Source organism: Apodemus sylvaticus, chromosome 1 (genome assembly GCF_947179515.1).
Source record: "Apodemus sylvaticus chromosome 1, mApoSyl1.1, whole genome shotgun sequence".
NCBI lineage: Eukaryota > Metazoa > Chordata > Mammalia > Rodentia > Muridae > Apodemus > Apodemus sylvaticus.
In genome coordinates this window covers 77,953,979-77,974,678 of record NC_067472.1, presented here as the reverse complement: position 1 = coordinate 77,974,678, position 20,700 = coordinate 77,953,979, and the positions used below count along the sequence as shown (strand labels likewise).

General features: G+C 51.9%; 1 protein-coding gene across 1 annotated transcript; it reads right to left on the bottom strand.

The window, feature by feature from the left end:
• Positions 1-1,831: 1,831 nt before the first annotated feature.
• Positions 1,832-18,840, bottom strand: Stx1b (syntaxin 1B). The gene is made up of 10 exons (XM_052175383.1): positions 18,811-18,840; positions 10,259-10,333; positions 9,973-10,072; positions 9,822-9,896; positions 5,895-5,968; positions 5,627-5,735; positions 5,412-5,485; positions 2,417-2,554; positions 2,155-2,265; positions 1,832-1,912 (listed from the first exon to the last, which is right to left on the bottom strand). The coding sequence occupies exons 1-10, from the start codon at positions 18,838-18,840 to the stop codon at positions 1,832-1,834; spliced, it is 867 nt and encodes a 288-aa protein (XP_052031343.1).
• Between the last annotated feature and the right edge of the window lie 1,860 nt (positions 18,841-20,700).

Below are 20,700 nucleotides of genomic sequence, written 5' to 3'. Positions count from 1 at the left end.
TCATCCTGTTTACCTCCTACCTGCTCCCAAAGAACCCATAAACTGCACAGCTGTCCACACGATGTAAGGGTTCCTCCCTTCCTTACTGCCACAGACCAGTCTGTCCCAGCATCCCCACCACTCAGCTGGAGTTGTGGCCATGGCTCATGTTTCAGCAGAAGACATGTCTGAGGGACAGGTTCAGGGTTGGCCCTAAGTGGCCACTCAGGTATATGTGAAACCCAGCTGGCCAAACCAAGTTCAGAGCATCCACTGGGGCAGTGAGGAAAGACAAGAGCATCTAATGCGGAGTCTGAGAGGCAGGAGGGGAAATGCCACGGCAGCCCTGGACCTGTAACTTCATCCCTCCTACCATATCCCTCCAGGAGACACTCGGGTACACATGGGCATGGCCCACTCCACTGCCCACTCCACTGCCCACGTGTGAGGCCCAGCACCTATGTGTCACCACCTTTCTGGAACTTCCTCAGCCTCAGCGTTCATGAGCACCCTAGTGTGTGCTCGTTGTCCAAGGCTCAGTTCTGCTGTTGGGCAGAAACAGAGAAAAGTAAGAATCTGGGTATGTGTTTCCCCATCAGATGGTCTGATGAGGCAGGAAGCTCTGCTCACACACTTTTGATGGAGCAGTGTGTGTGTGGCTTCTGTTTGGCTGAGATGAGGAGAAAGCAACTGAGCCTGAAGAAAGAAATCTGAATGGGAGCATAGCCTTAAAGAGGTGTGTGTGTGTGTGTGTGTGTGTGTGTGTGTGTGTGTGTGACATATAGAAGCAGAAACATTATGTAAGGTCCCTAAGGATGCATACATGCACACGTAGAGTCATAGTCGAGATAGCTTAGAAACAGGTATCTGTACCCATCCAAAACTAGTGCCTGCTTCACAGCGTGGAGGGCTCTGTCTGAGGAGAAAACTATCAATACTTCACTCACACACACACACACACACACACACACACATCTTGTGCAGAAGCCCTTTACACATTCATCCAAATTAAGCCAGGCTGTTTATCATTCACACACATAGGCTTCCACTGCTTCCCCTGAACTCCAAGACCCAACACACACACACACACACACACACACACACAGAGAGAGAGACAGACAAACAGACAGACAGACAGACACAGAGAGGCTGAGAGAGAGTTCCCAGGACACGATGCAACCCCTGGCAGTAACCAAGCCAGGAGAGTTTGTTCTACATCATAAGATGTATGGCATGGTCGCTCGGCCTCCTGGGATCCTCTGAGGCTGTGAATTATCCTCACACATACCTCCCACTCCAAATGTAGCAGATAGAAAGTCAGTGGAGGAATTCCTTTTGCTTTGGGTTTTCACACTCGCAAAACTCCATGTACATACACTATATGGGCACAGATCTACACACACACACACACAAACACACACAATCCATGTCTATTCACACAGAACAGGTTGGGTCATGGTGAGCTGCTACAGTCAGCACAACAACCGGATAGAGAGGAAAGTTCAGACCACACAGGATGAAGGTGGCAGCAAGAAGAGGTTCAGGGCATCTACATACATCTACACAAGTACACACACACGCTGGGGTGTCCACACGTCTTGAGCATGTGCCCTCGGCATGCATGTTGGTGTGCATGTGTGATCACGCCTGCTGCTATCTATGTGCGGCAAGGTGGACAGGGACCCACGGCAAGGTGAGAGCGAGGGACTCCAGGGTCTGCGTGAGGGTGAGAGCGGCTGGAACTGCCTGGGTCTGTTTTGGGAGTGAGCTCGGAGCAGGGGAAAAAGTGAAAGGGTGGGGGGTATTGCTCCCGATGTGTGGGGAGGGTCCTGGGAAAGAGAAGGGTAGGGGCCTACAAGCCCAGTGTCCCCCCAATGGATGACGCCAAGACCACCCCCAGCACCACACAGCAAATGATGATCATAATTTTCTTCTGCAGGTAGAAAGATAAGAGAAAGCAGGAGAGGAAGAGGGAAGGAGAGGGACAGGGAGAGAGGTAGACAGACAGATGAAGGGAGTGTTGGGATGTGGGACATTAGGAAAAAGAGGGGGGAGAAAACAGAAACAGGAAGCAGTCAGAGCCGTAGATAAGGCCTCTCACCCACTTCATAACTGCCACACCCCGCCCACTGATCTCCTAGCCTCCCCGTGCACCAGGCAACCCCGCTGGCTTACCCTCCTGGCCTTGCTCTGATATTTCACAGCTTTCTTGGTGTCCGACACGGCTCGTTCCACGTAGTCCACAGAATGTTCCACGTTGTACTCAATTCGGTCAATCATCTCACCCTGCACACAGAGGAAATGTGTCGAGGGATGGAGAGCTGGGCTGGCAAGGGCAGCCTTGAGGCCCAGGGAGGCCCCGGGCCCGCGTGGCAGGGCCGGCAAGGGCAGCCTTGGGGCCCAGGGAGGCCCCGGGCCCGCATGGCAGGTCCTGTACCTGGCTCTCTACAAGCATTGCCATGTCCACAAACATGTCGTGCAGCTCCCGGATGCTGGTCTCCAGTTTGATGATCTCATTGTGCCTTGTCTCAATCTCATTCAGGGCTTGCTTCGTCATCTGCGAGTCCATTTTGATCTAAGGTGATGGGGGAGGAAAGGGCAGTGATCACCCTCTGCCAAGATAACAGCTTCAGTTCAACAGAGCATCTGGGTTCAGATCCTGGTGTAGTGACAATTTTAGAATTTTGGTTTCTTTAAACATACACACACACACACACACACACAGAAAGAGAAAGAGAGAAAAATATTGTTAAGAATGTGTGTTCATAGCCAGGCAGTGGTGGAGCACACCTGTAATCCCAGCACTCTGGGAGGCAGAGGCAGGCAGATTTCTGCGTTTGAGGACAGCCTGGTCTACAGAGTGAGTTCCAGGACAGCCAGGGCTACACAGAGAAACCCTGTCTCGAAAAAACCAAATCCAAAAAAAAAAAAAAAAAAAAAGAATGTGTGTTCATTTCAATCCCAGGTGTGGGATATGAGGCTGCTTCAGAGCACCCACAGCAGCTGACTGTGATTTGCCTCATGCTCTAGCAGGGGCGTGATTTTGCAAATGGCAGATAGTTTCTGCGATTGTATGATGCAGGATGAGAAAAAAAATTATGTATATATATATATATATACATATATATATATATACAGAAAAATATATGTATACAGATATATATATATACACACGTATACAGATATATATCTATATATCACCAAAAGATGGGTTGGTGGTGGGCTAGGCTTTGGTTGGCTGCAATTGGTTGTAGTTTGCTAAGTAGTCATGAGCAAAGAAGAAAGAGATCCTGACAGCGCAGAGGCGAAGATCAAACTTGCCCCAAGGAACCTGAAGCTGCTACTCAGCAGGAAGCAGTCTAACAGTAATGCTACCCCCTCTCCCCTCTATCCTATTTCCTCTCCTATCTAGTGTTAGGGTTGAAAGGGTAGAAGAGAGAAGAACCACAAAGCAGCAACACTGGCTACATCCTTGGGCAAATTATTTACCCTCTTCTGGACTTTGCTAATACCACCTACAAAATATGGATCACAGGAAGCCATCTACCTCAAAAGATTATTGTGAAACTGAGTGCCTGAGTGCAGAGTGGCGACTGGTTCCCAGAACGAACGTGTTAGGTATCAAAGAGAAGTTTTCGAATTACAAGAAAAAAGCTTGTATAGAGCCCACAACCTCGCCCCAGGGCACACAGTAACCCAGGGAAGAGATGGTCAAAAGCTGACAGGGTGATATGGGAGGGACAGCAGGTAGGAAGGAAGCCGCAGACACGAGGCTCAGAGGAGAAGGCCACCCACAAGCTGACAGGGCCTTCACAATGAGGCGGCAGATAAATAAGAAAAAGCAGCGTACCATAGGCCTCAAGAACTCACGAGCAGGGCTGGAGAGATGGCTCAGGGGCTATGAGCACTGACTGCTCGTCCTAAGGTCCTGAGTTCAAATCCCAGCAACCACATGGTGGCTCACAACCATCCATAATGTGATCTGACTCCCTTTTCTGGAGTGTCTGAAGATAGCTATAGTGTACTTACATATAACAATAAATAAATATTTAAAAAAAAAAAAGAAAAGAACTCACGAGCAGAAATTCCAGCTCACAGCTACAATGCCCCTCAGCCCCTGACCTGGGCAGTTGGTCACCACTGTGTCTACACTGCAGTAGGCCGCTGCTTTCTTCTAACGCTGACCAGCACAAGTCACACACCTCCACACTGGCAGCCAGGGGTGTCTCCCTTTCTGCCCATACTTCCTGCCCATACTGTAAGAGCTAAGGCCATGTGCCAGCTGCCCTGCAAGGGTCCCCTCCCCCTTCCCATGTTAGTACTGCTCTTCCCCAATTTCTCATACCTAAAGGCTGACTTGTCCTCTTTATTTTAGATGTTTAAAAATGTGTTCTCAAATGTGAATTCACGTGCCCACATAGGTTGGAGCTCGATGCTCCTGGAGCTGGCCCTACAGGAAGTTGTGAGCCTTGACATGGGTGCTGGGAACTGGACTTGGGTGCCTTTACAGCTAACCCATCTCTTCCCATAGTCTGTTGTCTCTTAAGGTGCATCTCAATGGCATCTACCGACGTCTTCCTTGACCAGTATTAATAACCCCCCAGCCAACAGCCAGGCCTCATCTAGTTTCCTCAGCCTTCACCAGGCTCCCAACAGTAGCATTGCTGTGAAACTCAGTGAGTTTCACAAAGATGGTTTCCACTCCCACAATGGAGTGCTGGGGGTCAAAGGTCAACTCTTTTTTTGTTTTGTTTTTCAGAGACAAGGTCTCTCCATATAGTTCTGGCTGTACCAAAACTTGCTGTGTAGACTAGGCTGGCCTTAAACTCACAGAGATCCTCCTGTCTCTGCTTCCCAAGTGCTGAGATTAAAGGCATGCATACCACGCTCGGGGAGTGGGCTGTGGATTGTTCCCAGTTACCATACTGAAGAACTCTGACTCAGACTGGAGTCAAGTTCTTAGCAAATTCTTTCGCCGTCTGGCCAATTTTCCTCTTCTGTGAAATGGGTTTCCTCTGAGATTGTGGAGAAGATTAAATGAAAGTAGTCACAGTGATGCATGTCTGTGATTCCAGCTGAGGCAAGAGAATTGGGAGTGTGAAACCAGCCTGAGGCACACCGCATGATCCTGTCTCACAAAACAAAACAAAACAAAACAAAACAAAGCAAAGCAAAGCAAAGCAAAGCAAAGCAAAGCAAAGCAAAGCAAAGCAAAGCAAAGCAAAGCAAAGCAAAGCAAAGCAAAGCAAAGCAAAGCAAAACCCCTGGCACACCACTACTGACCACTTTAAAAGAAGGTGCCTTCCTGCCCTGACCCAGTGGAATCTTCCAGTTCTTGGTCCAAGCTGTCAGAGATTCCAGAGCGGACAAGGAGGAGAGGCAAAGGTTTACCCAACAGACCCTGACCCCACGGGGGTAGGGGTGGGGCTCACATCGTCTGTGAAGATGGCCAGCTTCCCACTTTCCAACATGTCTTCCAGTTCTTCGTTGGTAGTAGTCCTGCCAGCTGTGTGGAGAAAGGACCTGCTCAGGAAGTGGGCCTAAGGTAGCGGGAAGAAGCGAGCAGGACCCTAGGACCCACCCTCCCATTGGGCTAAGGTGGGCCTAGCAAGACCTGGGAATCTGGGAAAGGGAGGGGCTCACTCACTGATCTCCAGCTGCCTCTGGATGCGGTCCTTGCAGCGGTCCCGGTACTTGGACTGAGTTGCATTATATTCGGTCATTACCTCCACGAACTTCCGTGAGAGTGTGGAGTGCTAGGGAAATCAGGGGAAGTCACAGCAGGGCCACAGGGACAGGCAGCCCAGAAGGCTGCAGCACCATTCTCCCACATACATTCAGAACCCTAGTTTGCCCCCTGGTCCCCATCCTTCACCTGCTGGGTGGCCGGCTGCTCCCCGGCTCCGTGAGCCTACCTGGGTCTTGCGGATGCGCAGGTCCGCAGAGGAACGATTCAGCCCCTCTTCCTGCTCAATGCTTTGCTCGATCGCTGTGGAGAGAAGGCAGTAACAGGCTGGAGACCCGAGGATGGGGTGGGGGAACTGTCTGGGGCATGGGAAGAGGTAGGCTCCAGGCCTGAGAAGAGGCTCCATGCCCAATAAAAGCTTTGGTGGGGTTTATTTTCAGGTTGCCAAGTACACAAGGCCGGGGTTTGAGGGGGTTCCCCAAGGCAGGTAGGGAGAGTCGAAAGGTCACCTGACAGACGGTTTGTTCTGTTGGAAGGATTTTGCCTGGGAAAGAACCCAAGCCCACAAGGGAATAAAGCCAGTCCACTAGAGAGGACCGCCCCCAAGTACTGTCCAGTTCCTGTCACCTCTGAGCAAAAGCAAAATCCACCTTTCTTTTTCTTCATTTAAAGAGCGGGTGTTGTTATATTGTCTGGAATTTGTGGACTCAAAGACATTCCTGTCTCAGCTTTCTGAGTAGCTGTTCCTACAGGCAAGACCCTGCTACCTTCTAACTTTCTTGAGGACTGTCTTGGGGTTTTACTGCTGTGAAGCCACCATGACCAAGGCAACTCTCATAAGCACAACATTTAACTGGGGCTGGCTCACAGGTCAGAGGCTCAGTCCATTATCATCAAGGTGGGAGCATGGCAGCATCCAGGCAGGCATGGGGCAGGAGGAGCTGAGGGTTCTACATCTTCATCTGAAGGCTGCCAGCAGAGTACTGACATCCAGGCAGCTAGGATTAGGCTCTTAAAGGCCACACCCACAGTGCCATGCCTACTCCAACAGGGCCACACCTTCTAATAGTGCCACTCCCTGGGATGAGCATAGAAAAACCACCACAGTGGTCATTCAGCTTACAGAGGGATGTTGTAACAAAGGAAACTTAGCTCTCCTCCCCTGCCCCCATTTCTTTCTTTCTTTTGTTTTTTTGGGGGGGGGGTTGTTTTGTTTTGTTTTATTTGTTTTGTTTTGTTTTTTTGAGACAGGGTTTCTCTGTATAGCTCTGGCTGTCCTGGAACTCACTCTGTAGACCAAGCTGGCCTCAAACTCAGAAATCTGCCTGCCTCTGCCTCCCAAGTGCTGGGATTAAAGGTGTGCACCACCACTGCCTAGCCCCCATTTCTTTTTTTATCTTATTTTTGGTTTGGTTTGGTTTTTTGACAACGTTTCTCTGTGTAGCCCTGGCTGTCCTGGAACTCAGGTCTCTGACCCTGTAAACCCCACCAGTGCTAAAATTAAAGACATGAGCCACCACCTCCAGGCTGAGTTCTCACTTTTTTTTTTTTTGTTTTTATGATTTTGATTTTTCAAGACAGGGTTTCTCTGTGTAGCCCTGGCTGTTCTGGAACTCACTCTGTAGACCAGGCTGGCCTCGAACTCAGAAATCCTCCTCCCTCTGCCTCCCAAGTGCTGGGATTGAAGGCATGTGCCACCACCTCCCAGCTGAGTTCTTACTTCTAAAGGATGTTTTGAACTTCTTCTGGATCATGTCTTCCTGGGGCTGTCATTCAGATTTTCTGAGAAGAGCTTGCAGTAACAGCTTCTTCAAGTCAGATCAGAAATTGCAGCAGGAGCCGGGCAGTGGTGGTGCATGCCTTTAATCCCAGCACTCTGGGAGGCAGAGGCAGGTGGATTTCTGAGTTCGAGGCCAGCCTGGTCTACAGAGTGAGTTCCAGGACAGCCAGGGCTACACAGAGAAACTCTGTCTCGAAAAAAACAAATCAAAAAAACCAAAAAAGAAAAAAGAAAAAAAGAAATTGCAGCAGGGACAAATCCCCAAGCTGCCGAGACTTGCAAAGGCCTCTGGGCTAGTTCCGAGAGTGCCACCTCTCTGTGTCCCATTGGCAGTGGGGGATGGGGAACAGAGCCAGATGGCATCTCACAGCTATCCTGTGAGTAGGAGCAGGCACAGAGACTGAGTGCTATCACTAGCTGTTCCAGTCAGAAAACACAGGCACACATGACCAGGGATCCAGGACCTGTTAGCCCTGCCCTGGGCCTTATTATCAGGCCTGGGGCTAGGGCCAATTCTGGACAGAGGAGTCTTTTACAACTGTTGTAGGAACTCAGTAATATTGGCTGATATCTCACACCAGAATTTGGAGTTCAAATTCGAGAGAATTCAAGGTCACCCTGATGCCACCAACTGGAGGAAGATGGAAAAGATGGAGTGTTTGTTTGTTTGTTTTGGATTTTTTGTTTTTATCTTTGGTTTTTGTTTTGTTTTTTCCTGGTCAGTTTCTTAAACCACTTTCTCTTTTTTTGTCTTCTGTCTGGACCTATTCCTGAACCCCTGACCACAAAGTTTTCCTCATGGTCTCCTAGAAAGTGTTCTATATCAAGGCCAATGGGTCTGAAGAAACCAAGGCGTCTCGGGCCTGTGGCCTGCCTGCCCATCCCACCCTTCCAAGGGCTGAAGACACAGGAGTAACCACTGTGCCTGACTGCAGCCTGACTTTTATGGTATTTGTTTTGAGAATATCACTTTATAACACTGGATGGGCTGAAACTCACTATGTAGACCAGGCTGGCCTTGAACTCACAAAGATTCACCTGCCTTTGCCTCCCTAGAACTGGGACTAAAGGTGTATACCACCAGCTTGTCAACTTTCATGTTTTATATTTGAGATTATTTTTAAAAATTTACATGTATTGTGTTTTGCCTGCATGTGTGTCTATTGTGTGTGAGTCGGATCCCCTGGAACTAGAACTTCAGACACTTGTGAGCCTCCATGTGTGTGCTGAGACCTGAACCAGTCCTCGGGAAGCCATTGCTCCTAACCACTGAGTTGTCTCTCCAACCCCTATTTTTGAAATTCTTGGTAAGACATCACCTGGAAAAAAAAACACTTTGTAGTCAAGACTAGAAGAAAAAAGAAAACCGTATAACTTCTTCAGCTTTCCCCACTATACTGATGAGCTAACTAAGGATGGACACTGTCTCCAGAGAGTGCACTAGAGGCTGGACTCTTCCATGGAGATGGCGTGAGCATGACCCCAGAGTCATGACCTCTGAGTACAAAGGGCTTGTTTTTATCGGTTAGCATCAGAGGCTCTTGCACGGCGTCCAAGTCCAAAAGGACCTGAAGCTTGTGTCTTCATTTCCCCACACAAGGTCAGTGGCCTTGGGGACAAGCCCCTCCCCCCCAAAAAGCCTGTCAAAAGCCTAACAATGAGCCTCAGTGCTCCAGACACTTTGGTAAATGCTGCTGAATTACCAGGGCACATAATCGGCTTCTCCTTAAGGCTGCTGTTCCCCCGGCACCAGCAGACAAGGAGGTTCCCAACCCACAATGCTTTGAGGGAAGGTGGTTATTAGCAGCACCCAAGTTCTTAAATTGGAGTGAATACACGAGCATTTGGCAGGGCCCTCCTGAAAGTGTGCCAGCCCCTGATGTCAGCCACACAGTCCAATCTGTCCTGAGCCGAGGATCCTAATTCAGAAGCATTTGCTGAGCCCACCTACTGGGTGCTCGGAGCCTGTTCAGGACGAATGAGGGCTGGTCAAAATGAAAACCTCTTGGAAGAGTACATTCCTCTCCGTTTCCCCCGCTTTCCTTCCTGGATTCTTTGAAATAGAGTCTCACTATGTAGCCCACACTCGTCCGGAACTCTCGCTCTTCCTGCAGCAGCCTCTGAGTGCTGGGGTTAAAGGACCACCCCACCGTGACTGGCTGGAAATCTGTATTTTTCTGATCCATGGCTCTCAGGTGCAATTCAGGCGGAAACCCTCCTGGCTCATTTCCCCATCAAGTATTTCCAAAGAACATGGGCAAAAGTGGGCTTGTATAGTTTTCAATGTTTAGGAATCCGACCCCCCAGAGTCCTGTTTTGTCTAATCTAATGGAGGGCAGAGATCTTTGTTCGCGCTGGCAGGATTGCGTTCCTCACCTTTCAACTTGGACCGGACCTTGTTTGCCGTCTTTTTGATGTCTGCCGTGAGGTCTTCCAGCTCCTGTTTAGTTTCTGGGGGGAGGGCAAAGAGAGAAGTGAGACCCCAGGTGGAGCTGCAGGCCCTGGGCCTCCCTGAGGCAGCACTCACTCTCGTCAGGGTTGGGGGCAGCAAGGATGGCGCTGTGCTGTTTTTTCACTTGCTCCACATCCTCAGACAGTTTCTCGATGCAGCCTCGGATCTCTTCCACCTGGGGCAGGAAATCAGTGACAGCTTATCCAGGCTGGAGGGCCAGATGTGACCTAGCCAGTGTTCAGTGAAATTATCCAAACCCAGAAGGCCAAGGAGTGTGCAGGGAAGAGGGACTACACAAGGCGAAGGAGGCTAAGGGAAGGAAGGGGCGAGGCTCCGGTCCAGGGCTACACAGGGGGTCTACCTGCTCAAAGAACTCATCCATGAAGTGGTCTCGATCCACGTGGACCACCTCCTCTTCATCATCGCTGTCTTTCGCCTGAAAGCAAAGCCAGGTCTAGGAGAAGTCGCTATGGTTGGTGTTCTCCGAGGTTGGCTCTCTACCTCTCTGGTTCTCTACCCACCACACAGACGTGGGCGGGATCAGTTCTAGACTCAGAAAAGGGATCTTGGGAAGCGTCCTAGTCAAGATGGGTGCCAAGGACACCAACACTCAGAGTCAGCACTGGATATCTTGTAGAGCAATGTCACAGACGCCAGCGTACCCTAAAGGAGTCAGCTCAAGTCACTCTCTGAGAGCCGAACAGTCTCATCTGTTCAAAGTCTCCCTGGGAAAGAGACTCTGCTGTTGACTGCTGGATATGGACAAATTTCAATACTTCAACACCCAGCTAAATGCCAGCCTTGTGATGACTGGCTCGGCTCTGGGTTCCAAGGAGGAATCTAGAACCGTTTTCCAGGACTGCAGTGCCTGCCCAGGTCTCCCCTTTCCCTGCCACAAGCTGACCATCCATTCCCCTCCTAAAGGGCCCATCACTGCCAAGCTGCCATGGCTGAGGCCAAGTTGAGCAAACAGGGACAGCCAGGCCCAGTGAGGGCCGGCTGAGCATGTCAGCAGGACTCTGACCCGCTTCAGCCCACACTCCCTCCTCCCACTGCACTGTCTCTTGGAGAGCCTCTTCCCCACGCAGCCACCCACTTCCTTCCAGTCCCTTCCAACCACACACCCACCAACTCTCTCTGACTCGGATTTCCCAGTTGCAACCTGCAGCTGCTCAGCCCTCCACCCTCAGGGCTCAGAGACACAAAGGGATTCACCCACCCACACTGCCATCTCCAGGCAGACAGTAACACAGACAGGAGAGCTGACACACAGGCACACAGAAATAGGCCCCCCGACACCCACATGGAGCCACACAGACCCAGGCAGAGCTGCCTTGCTGACACGTGGCCAGAGGCAGAGGAGAGGGTGCTGCCTGTTCACCCACATCTTTGAGCCTCACAACTGCGTTCTCACCCAGAGTTGGGCAGAAGGCACAAGAGGGCTCCTCTGGGATCCCCATTCCTCTCTGCTTGGAACAGAATTTTCAGGGTAAAGTTGAGCTCAGTCATGGACAGACATTAAGTCTGGAGCCCTAATCAGCCCCCAGGGTTCAGCCCGAGTCTCAGCCAGGTTGAGCCAGAGTTCAGACAGAATGCAGCCAGGAGAGCCTGGGCGAAATCAAGAGAGAGAAGCCAAAGGGCAGCGGCCTTCAAGTGGAGCTGCTGGGAGCTGAAGGGAGAGCAGCTGGGCGGGGCAGATCGCAGACAGGCCCTTGTGGAAGTCAGACAGGCCACGAAGTAACTGCACTTGGCCCGATGGATCTCAGTCTGTTCAGACTGAACCCAGGCAGAGCCAGATGGGACCAAGATGCAAAGACACTAAGATCACTTGGGATCTGCAGAGTGGGGGCAGCTCTGAGACCCGCACCACCCAGAGGAGGCCTCCTGTGGCAGCCCAGAAAATTACCTGTGTCTGCCCAGGTCTTGCTCAAACCAAACTCGAAGGGGTCAGAGACCCTGCTAGGATTTTTGGTTTCTTCAGCCTCAACCTGCCTCAAGATTGACACCAGAAGACATTGGCCCTGGAAGCCTGTCAGGAGCAGGCTCACCTCTAGGATACACCAGTTTCTCATAATGCTTCCAGCTTCTCGTATCCCCCCCAACCCCCCGCCCCGGGTCACAGTCCCCTGCTGACCTCCTCCTCCCTACCACCCCCACCCCACTCCCCCACCCCCCACCCCTGCTTGACCAGCTCCACGCAGCCCAGGGGAACCTTTGCCAGTCTAGAAACCTGGGAACCTTCCTCTTCTCTGTCTCTTTCCCATTCCATGCCCACTTGAGGAAGTCCTTCCTAAAGTCTTATTTCAGTTTCACCTGCTTTTGAAGCCTCTTTCTGTAGATTCTTCCTAGATATCCAGGCTACCTATTTACTTGCCCTTGAGAGAGGAAAAAAAGGTAGAAGGGCCTAAGTATGATTTGATTTGGCTAATAACCACAAGGAGAGCCAAAACTCCTGTGTCCGAACACGCTCACAGTCATAATCCCTTCTGATCCACAGCCCAGTGAGAAAAGCTGGACAAATACTGTTCCCATTTCATAGATGAAGGAACACGGAGCCAGAGTAGGCAAAGGACAATGACTTGCCCAAGGGCACCAGGCAGGATGGGACCAGGACACCACGGTCTGGGCCCCCTGAAGCTCTGCTTCCCTGAAGACTCTTTAGCCACAATCTGCCATGCATGGGTGCCTTTCCTCCGGGCCAGCTCCTCCTCAGGCCTCTGTACCCTGACCAGCCAGGTAAGCAACGGACCTGCCAGTGCCTCTGCATGCATCTTACATTCTCTTTATGTCTTTGGATCTTCACCAAAACTCTATAGCGAAGGGCTGGAGCCATGCTCAGTTGTTAAGAATGCGTATTGGTGTTGGAGAGGCCCCAAGTTCAGTTCTCACCATCCATGTTGGGTAGCTCACAACTACCTGCTTGTAACTCCACTGCAGGGGATCTGGTGTCCTCTTCTGGTCTCTACAGGCTCCTGCACTCACATGCACACACACACACACACACACACACACACACACACACACACTTTTTTTTTTAAAGATTTATTTATTATATGTAAGTATTCTGTAGCTGTTTTCAGACACCCCAGAAGGAGTCAGATCTTGTTACGGATGGTTGTGAGCCACCATGTGGTTGCTGGGATTTGAACTCAGGACCTTCAAAAGAGTAGACAGTGCTCTTAACCGCTAAGCCATCTCTCCAGCCCTCCACACACTCTTTTTAGAGCAGTCAGGAGACAGAGGCAGGCAGATCTTTGAGTTTGAGGCCAGCCTTGTCTACAGAGCTCCAGGACCGTCAGGGCTGCACAGAGAAACCTCCTTTCAACAACAAAAACAACATAAATAATCTTTTTGTTAAGTCTTAAAAACAAAAGCAGGGTCTGGAGAGATGGCTTCGTGGTAAAGGGCAGGGGCCACCTAGCCTGCATAGGACCCAGATCAGCTGGGGCTACAGAATAAGATCCTGCCTTCTAAACAGGCACACACTTTTAATTACAATAGAGGCAGAGGGAGGTGGGTCTCTGTGACTTCGGGGCCAGCCTGGTCTACATAGCCAGTGCTATGCCAGACAAGACCACATAGTAAGTGTCTGTCTAAAGCAAACAAACATATAAACACACTCAGTGATGACCACTGACCAACCAACACAACTGCAATACTGACAAACACACAGAGACTGACGGAGTGCTGGGTGCTCGTCTGTCCTGCATGTGCTTTCCCATTTAATTCACGCCCTTTTTTAAAAGTATATTTTATGTGCATTGGTGCTTTGCCTGCATATGTGTCTGTATGAGTGTGCCAGATCACTTAGAACTGGAGTTGCAGATGGTGGTGTACTGCCACGTGGGTGCTAGGAATTGAACCCGGTCCTCTGGAAGAACAGTCACTGCTCTTAACTGTTGAGCCATCTCTCCCGCCCCACTTGACCTCTTCCTGTCTGTGTCTGTCCCCTCCCCACCCTCCCTCCTCTGTGTGTGTGTGTGTGTGTGTGTGTGTGTGTGTGTGTAACACAGGGCCTCAGCATACTTAAGCAACACTCTGTCACTGAGCAACAGTCCCAGGTCCTGGTTTTCTGAAAATCTTGCTGTAGCTCAGGGTAGCCTTTAACTTGGAATCCTCCTGCCTCTGTTTCCCGAGTGCTAAGATTATAAACCACATCACCACCAGACCCATTCATTTCATTCGTACAACAGTCTCCCGAGATAGACATCATCACAGCCCCCTTTTATCAACGGGAGAACTTTCAGTAGAGAGGGGCCAAAAAGCCAGCACCAGTTTAGCAGCTAAACAGCCCTGTGGGCATCCGGCCTCCAGGCCCCACACCTTCCCTCGTCAAACTGCAGTCTCCTACCGCAGAGGGCCCAAGGAAGCACAGAGACCCACAGGGAAATGCCTACTGCTTCCAGGAGGAGAATCTTTGATGAGAGTGGACTGTGAGTCCCTGTGTCTTCTGTGTGACAGGTGAGGAGACAGCTCAGACACACTACCTTAGGCTTCACAGCAAACAAAGTCAGAGGTTGAACAGGCAGAAGTCCCTCTGTCCTTACTTGGCCACAAAGAGAGCTATCCTGCCACACTCTTTTGCTCTATTTCTCTGTCCACCCCACACCCCCACCCCACACCCCCACCCCCCTGCCCCACTTCTTTCTAGGGTCTCACTGTGTGGCCCAGAGTACCCTCGATCTTGCAGCAATCCTCCTGCTTCACCCTCTCAAGTGTTGGGATTCAGCTATGAGCCCATATCCAGCACATAGCTCCTCACATTTAACCTCACAACCATCCAATGAGGTAGGTGCTCTGATTCCTATTTGACTGATGAAGAAATTGAGGCACAGAAAAATTACACAACTTGTCCAAGGGTGGTCAGCCAAAAAGGTGTTGGCGGATGGCAGGGCATTGCTTCTAACTGTCCACCAACTGGTGAATGCAGAGAAGGACTCGCTTAATAAAAGATTTGTCATTTGAAGCTTCCTTGCCTTAAGGGGCATCCAATCCAACTCCCCAGCTCCCGTCTGGCCTCCTTAAAGTCAGAGTTCTCCACATCAGCAACCAAAGGGTTCCGGGGCGTGTGTGTGTGTGTGTGTGTGTGTGTGTGTGTGTGTGTACATGTTCACAAGTGTGTGTTTTCCATATCGGCAACAAGAGGGTTCTGGTGTGTGTGGGTGTGTGTTCACAAGTATCTGTTGGTTATGTGCTCATGTTCGAGTTTGTGTGCTCGTGTGCATGTGCGACGTGAGGACAGAACTGAGGGTATCAAATATACACACTTTCATACACTGTCCACCCAGGCCCCCAGTCGAGCACTACATCATTTGATCTAGAGTCAGACACTCTCTTGCACCCCTAAGGATTCTGTCCTCCTTAGCTTGGGCCTCTCCCCCCCACCCCCCACATGATCCAGCCTAGCCTTTCACTTCTTTAGCAGACAGCCCAGCCCACCTGTTCCCTTCCTGACCTTCTCTCTGCCTCTCCAAGCCCCTCATGCGTCTAAAGTCTATGTCTGATTGGTACTGAGGATGAACAAGCCTGGGAAGGGAGCCCTCGCCTCCAAGGAGCTCAATGTCTGGGGGGCGGCGGGGGGGGGGGGGGGACAAACAGTGAAAACTGCAGAAGAAGAAGAAGAAGCCGCTCATTATGAGAAGTAGGAGGAGAGGGACTGACAGACAGGAGGGTGTGATGGAAACACGAATGCGCCACTTTATTCATGGCGGCCAGGGAGGGTCTTTCTGAAGAGGTGACACCTGAGTTGAGTCCAGCTGTGCTGTAATTTGGGAGAAACTGAATTTAAGGCAATGGAAGTCACATTCTAGACCAAAGAACTCGAGGCAGAAAAGGCCCGGTGCCCTGGAGGTTGTGAATGAATGTTCACGCTTGGCCTCTGCCTGCTCTTACAAACCGGATGCTTCCTCACTCTGGCCTCGCCTGACGCCTCCCCCCAGCCCCCAGCTTGGCCTGGCCCCCCAGTTTCTCTTGCTCAGCCTTCTCATCACTCTGTGGCCTGCTTGGCTTCCCCCTTGGACCTGGAACCCCTGCTCGCCGAGATTCCATGTCCAGCATAGAACCTCCTGGTTCCCAACCAAACACCCTGAGTTCCCGAGACAGAAAGCTGTTCCACGCCAGCTCGCCAACTGCAGCACCGGCCGGTGCCTCTGGCAAGTCCGTCTCTTTTTCCTGTGGCCCTTAGGTAATTCCAAAATCAAAATCCATTGGGAGATATCCAAAAGGGCTTTTGGGATGCTCCAGAGGAATTGGAACGCCACCCAGGAATAACAACCACAGCACTGCTCTGCACCAGGCCCTACCTTAGACATCTTGGAAGTATTAATTAACTTTTAATTCTCAAAATAATCCTGTGAAATGAGGTGGTATTGTTACTCTCAAATGGCACCGGGGGAAACTGAGGCTTAGATGTAGCTCCATGACAGAGTACCTGCCTCATATATTCAATACCCTCAGGTCAATCCCCAGTAACACACACACACACACACACACACACACACACTCACACTTCCCAAAACAAACAAAACTCTAGCACCACTACCACCAAACCACCCTGAGCACCAGACAGGTTAAGTAACATGCCCAAGGTCACACTGAAATAACTAAATTAGGACATAAGCCCAAACAATCTGGTGTCTAAGTCTCAGCCCCCAACCTCTGTTTGATCAACAGATTCGAAACCTCCTTGGTGAGACAACCAGGCCCCTTGCTAGCGTCCCTGATGCCCCTTCATCACACTCTCCAGCTCCACAGCCTCCACAGCGTGGCTTACAACTCTGGCAGACACTTACCCGCCAGACACCTGGCGCTCCTATGACCCCACCCCACCTGTACCTTCCCCAATTCCACTCTCCTAAGCTGTAACAGCAAAGCCATCAGTATTTACCCAACCCCCCAGCTCTCCTCATCATTTGCCCCAGCCACCTGGCTTCCTCCCCTCCCCCCCCAGCCCTGGCCACAGGTTTCCTCACCTCTGGGCAAGGAGCCCTGACTCACTCAGAGGAGTGCTCCCCACTCTTGTCTCCCTCTCCCTCTAATTATACCACACTTCCACCCCCACCTTATCGCATTTCTCTAGATTTAGGAGTCATGGAATATTCTTGGATGCTGGGGATCTGAGTTCAAATTCTATTTTCTCCGTTGCTTAGCTCTGTGGCCTGGGGAAATCTTTAAATCCTCTGAGCTTCAGTTTTCCTAAATATTAGACAAGGCAGACTCTCTGTCTACCTTACCAGGAAATTGGTTGGGATCTAATGGGATTGCCATGACAACCTGCTTTGCGAACTGCACCTGGACCCTGGACAGGAGGGGAGGCTACTGAGGCTACTGGTCTGGGTTTGAATCCTGCCTTTTTCCAGCTCTGTAACTTTGGCCAAGTTCCTTAATGTCTCTGAGCCTCTGTTCCCTTTCCTGTGAGATGAGATCATGCTAACACCAGCCTCATAAGATTGCTGGGGGCCAGAGGTGATTTCCTATGAAGCACGCACAGTACAGATACCATTGCTACCATGGCTCTCCTCACGCAGTAAACACTCCTTCACACTCCTCCCTCACAGCCAGCACCCCCATTCTCCCCACTTCCTTGCCAAGCAGCCACTGTGTTTCTTCCCTGTGTTGCCCATGAACCGGGGTCCCCCAACTCCAGGTCCAGTCTTTGGAGGCTCTCCAACAACAGAGCTCTGTCTCCACTCTAAACTTGTGTTTCGAAGGCCAGAAGGTGTAGTCCCATGGTCACCTCGGCAGCCTGGAGGCCCCTAAGCCATCTGACCTGTGCCACACACATTCTTGCTTGATGACCTTGGGCCAGTCCCTTCCCATCCCTGAACCTCAGTTTCCCTATCTGTCAGCTAAGGTGACAATTCCTTGGAATTCTGGCAACACCAATTCATCACGATGCAGTGGGCAGTGGCGACTGCCACACAGGAGACTGGAACCTCAACCTCCTTGGGCTCATGTCATTCTTCAAATGTCTCAGCACTCTCCCTGCCCAAAATCCATCTCATCAGGACAACACAGTCCCTCCAAAGAGCAGCCTCCCTGCAGCCCCCGGCCTAGCCTGCTCCAGCTCTGCTGGCCAGCCTCCTGGAGCCTGGCCCTCGGCTGCCAGCAGCACACCCCTGGCTGCTCCCATGCTCCAGTTCCCCCAAGCACTGTGTGGCCTATGTCACACAACCCAATTCTGTGACCTGGCGGATAGATCTTTCTCTCCTCTCCCACCTTTGGGGTCACCTAAGCTGAAGCTCTGGCCCAGAGGAACTCAGTCTCTCTCTCTCTCTCTCTCTCTCTCTCTCTCTCTCTCTCTCTCTCTCTCATACACACACACACACACACTCCCCCTCTGAGCAGTGCCCTCTCCCCATGGAGCAACACGCCAGTGCGCGTGCGTGCGGACACACACACACACACACACACACACACACACACATCACCACCATCACCACCACCACACACTTCATTCACTGCTGGGTGCTGGCATCTAGTCCCAACCTGTGTCCTCCACAGCATCCCAAATCTGGGTCCTCCTGGACCCGGCCTGGCCAGTAACCACCCCCTCCATCCGCCTAATTTGACAAGCCTGCTCTAGGGATAAGGATCCTCTCTTGACATTCACTTTCTCCTATCCCCGGGTCAGATTTTGGGGTCCTCCCGGGCATTTGGGCTGCCCAGGCCCCTGAGACCTCTCCTGCCCCCTTGTGTCTTAATGGCCTCCGACTCCTTCCAGCCACTGTCCTCCAATTGCAGGTTCACTGGAGATATCAGGTGCCAGGAGATGTTAGGGCTCCTGGCTTCCAACCTCTAGTCTCATCATTCGCCTCCCCCCCCCCATGTCCCACAACCTCCCCCACGCCATCCCCCCAAGCGCTCCCCAAATACAGGGTCCCGCCTCCCCACCTCTCCCACCCCTTAGCTCACACTCCGCAGCTCCTGAGTCCGATCCTTCATCCTGCGACGGGCTCCTCCTCCCCTTCTTCGTCCTCCCGCCTCCGCTGCTGCTCTCTGCCTCTTGCCTCTGTGCTGGAGGCCGGGGTCTGGGGGCACCGGGCTAGACCTCCGAGGGTTGTGCTGGTAAGGTGCGCGGCGGGGGGGCGGGGAGCTGAGGCCAGGCAGAGACAGGGGCCTGGGCCGACTGGGCTCTGCCTAGGCTGCGGTGGCGATGCGGCTGCGGCACAGGGTTGGATGGAGGGATGCGGGAGCCGAGGCGCGGGGGAGGGGGGTGGAGGGAGGTGAGGAGGAAGGGAGGGAGGGGGAGCGGAGGGGGCGGGGAGCAGGGGGCATGCGCAGCGCCCCGGGCTGGGGGCGCCTGGGGGTTGTAGTCCGGGGAGGGGCACCCAAGGGAGGGGCACTGGGGAGGCCCAGAAGTTGGGAGGGGGGGAGCCCAAGAAGCAGGGAGAGATGCAGAGGCAGGGTTAGAGATTCTGGGTAAAGTGCAGTTGGGGAGGACCAGCAGAGAAGGTCTAAGGCAGTGGACTAAGGGAATAACCTGAGAGAAGCCGAGTGTCTGTGAGCCTACGCAGGACTTCCTTTTATCCTGTCCCTTCGGCCCTGCAGAAGACTCTATGGGCACTAGAAATAAGAAACCCGACCCTGTCTGTATGTGGCTGTTGCTGAGAAGGACACGGGGCTTGTCCTGTGCATCCCTCGTCACCCTACCTGAGAGTGCCCTGGTGGATGTCAGCTTGTCTACCCTCAAGAACAGAGTGGTGGTCACTACCTGCTGAGACTTCTGGTCTGGGATTTTAGATGGCTCTGTTAGAAATGACATTTATCCTGGCCTAGAATGAATCTCAGTGGTATATGCTTGCCTAGCATGCCTGCAAGGCCCGGGGTTCAATCCCAAACCCGGGGGTTGGGATGGGGGTGGGGTGCAGAAGGAAGGAAGATGTCTGCTGGGGGTGGAATCCTGAATCTAGTGCTGCAGGAGGTCCAGGGAGCCCTCCACCCTCTGCTCTCCCTCCTTCCATCTCCTCCTTAAACAGCACTTCAGTTCATTTCATGGCGGTGGGGTTTGGACTCCCAGTCCGGTGGGCCTCCACCGTGCTTTTGCCGAATACACAGGAAGTACTTTGAGACACCGATCATCTGTGTCATGGCAGGGCCTACCATCTGTGACCTTCAACAGTTCCTACACCCGTGGCCTTCTTGCGAAGACTCTTTTCTTGTCTCTGTGCCTTGCCTGCCCGGTCCCACGCCCTTAACCCCTGGGTTCTGCCTTCGACCACCTTCAGCTCATCCTCTGTTCTGTGACCCTCCTCTGTTCTGGGGACTCCTGGGAGCTGGTCTAAGTTCTCCTCTTCCCTTTGAATCCCTCAGTCTTTATGGACACGTGTACGTAGGCCCTCTTGAACACGTGCACACACGTAGGTCAAAGGGCGGCTTCTGTCCTTCCCCACCTTACTTTTAGTTTTTGTTTTAGACACAGGATCTCACACTGCACCTAACCTTACACCATTTTTGACACACTGGCTGAGCTGGCACTTTCCTTTTTTCTTTTTTTGGTTTTTTGGATTTGTTTTTTGTTTTTTTGTTTTTTGTTTTTTGTTTTTTTTTCCGAGACAGGGTTTCTCTGTGTAGCCCTGGCTGTCCTGGAACTCACTCTGTAGACCAGGCTGGCCTCAAACTCAGTAATCCGCCTGCCTCTGCCTCCCAGAGTGCTGGATCACAGGCGTGCGCCACCACCGCTAGGCTTGGAACCTTCCTGTTTCTGCACCCTGGGAGTTTGCAGGCATCCAGGGCTATAGAGGCGTGCTACTGTACACAGCTTCTGTATGGATGCTGGAGATCTGGACTCAGGGGCACTTCGTC

Bases quoted from the DNA above. Each gene is read 5' to 3' on its own strand.
- Stx1b (XM_052175383.1), bottom strand. From the start codon at position 18,840: ATGAAGGATCGGACTCAGGAGCTGCGGAGT. The intron at 9,897-9,972 runs GTGAGTGCTGCC...CCCTCCCCCCAG, and splicing joins TGCCCCCAACCCTGACGAGA to AAACTAAACAGGAGCTGGAA. The intron at 5,486-5,626 runs GTGAGTGAGCCC...TTCTCCACACAG, and splicing joins CCAGAGGCAGCTGGAGATCA to CTGGCAGGACTACTACCAAC.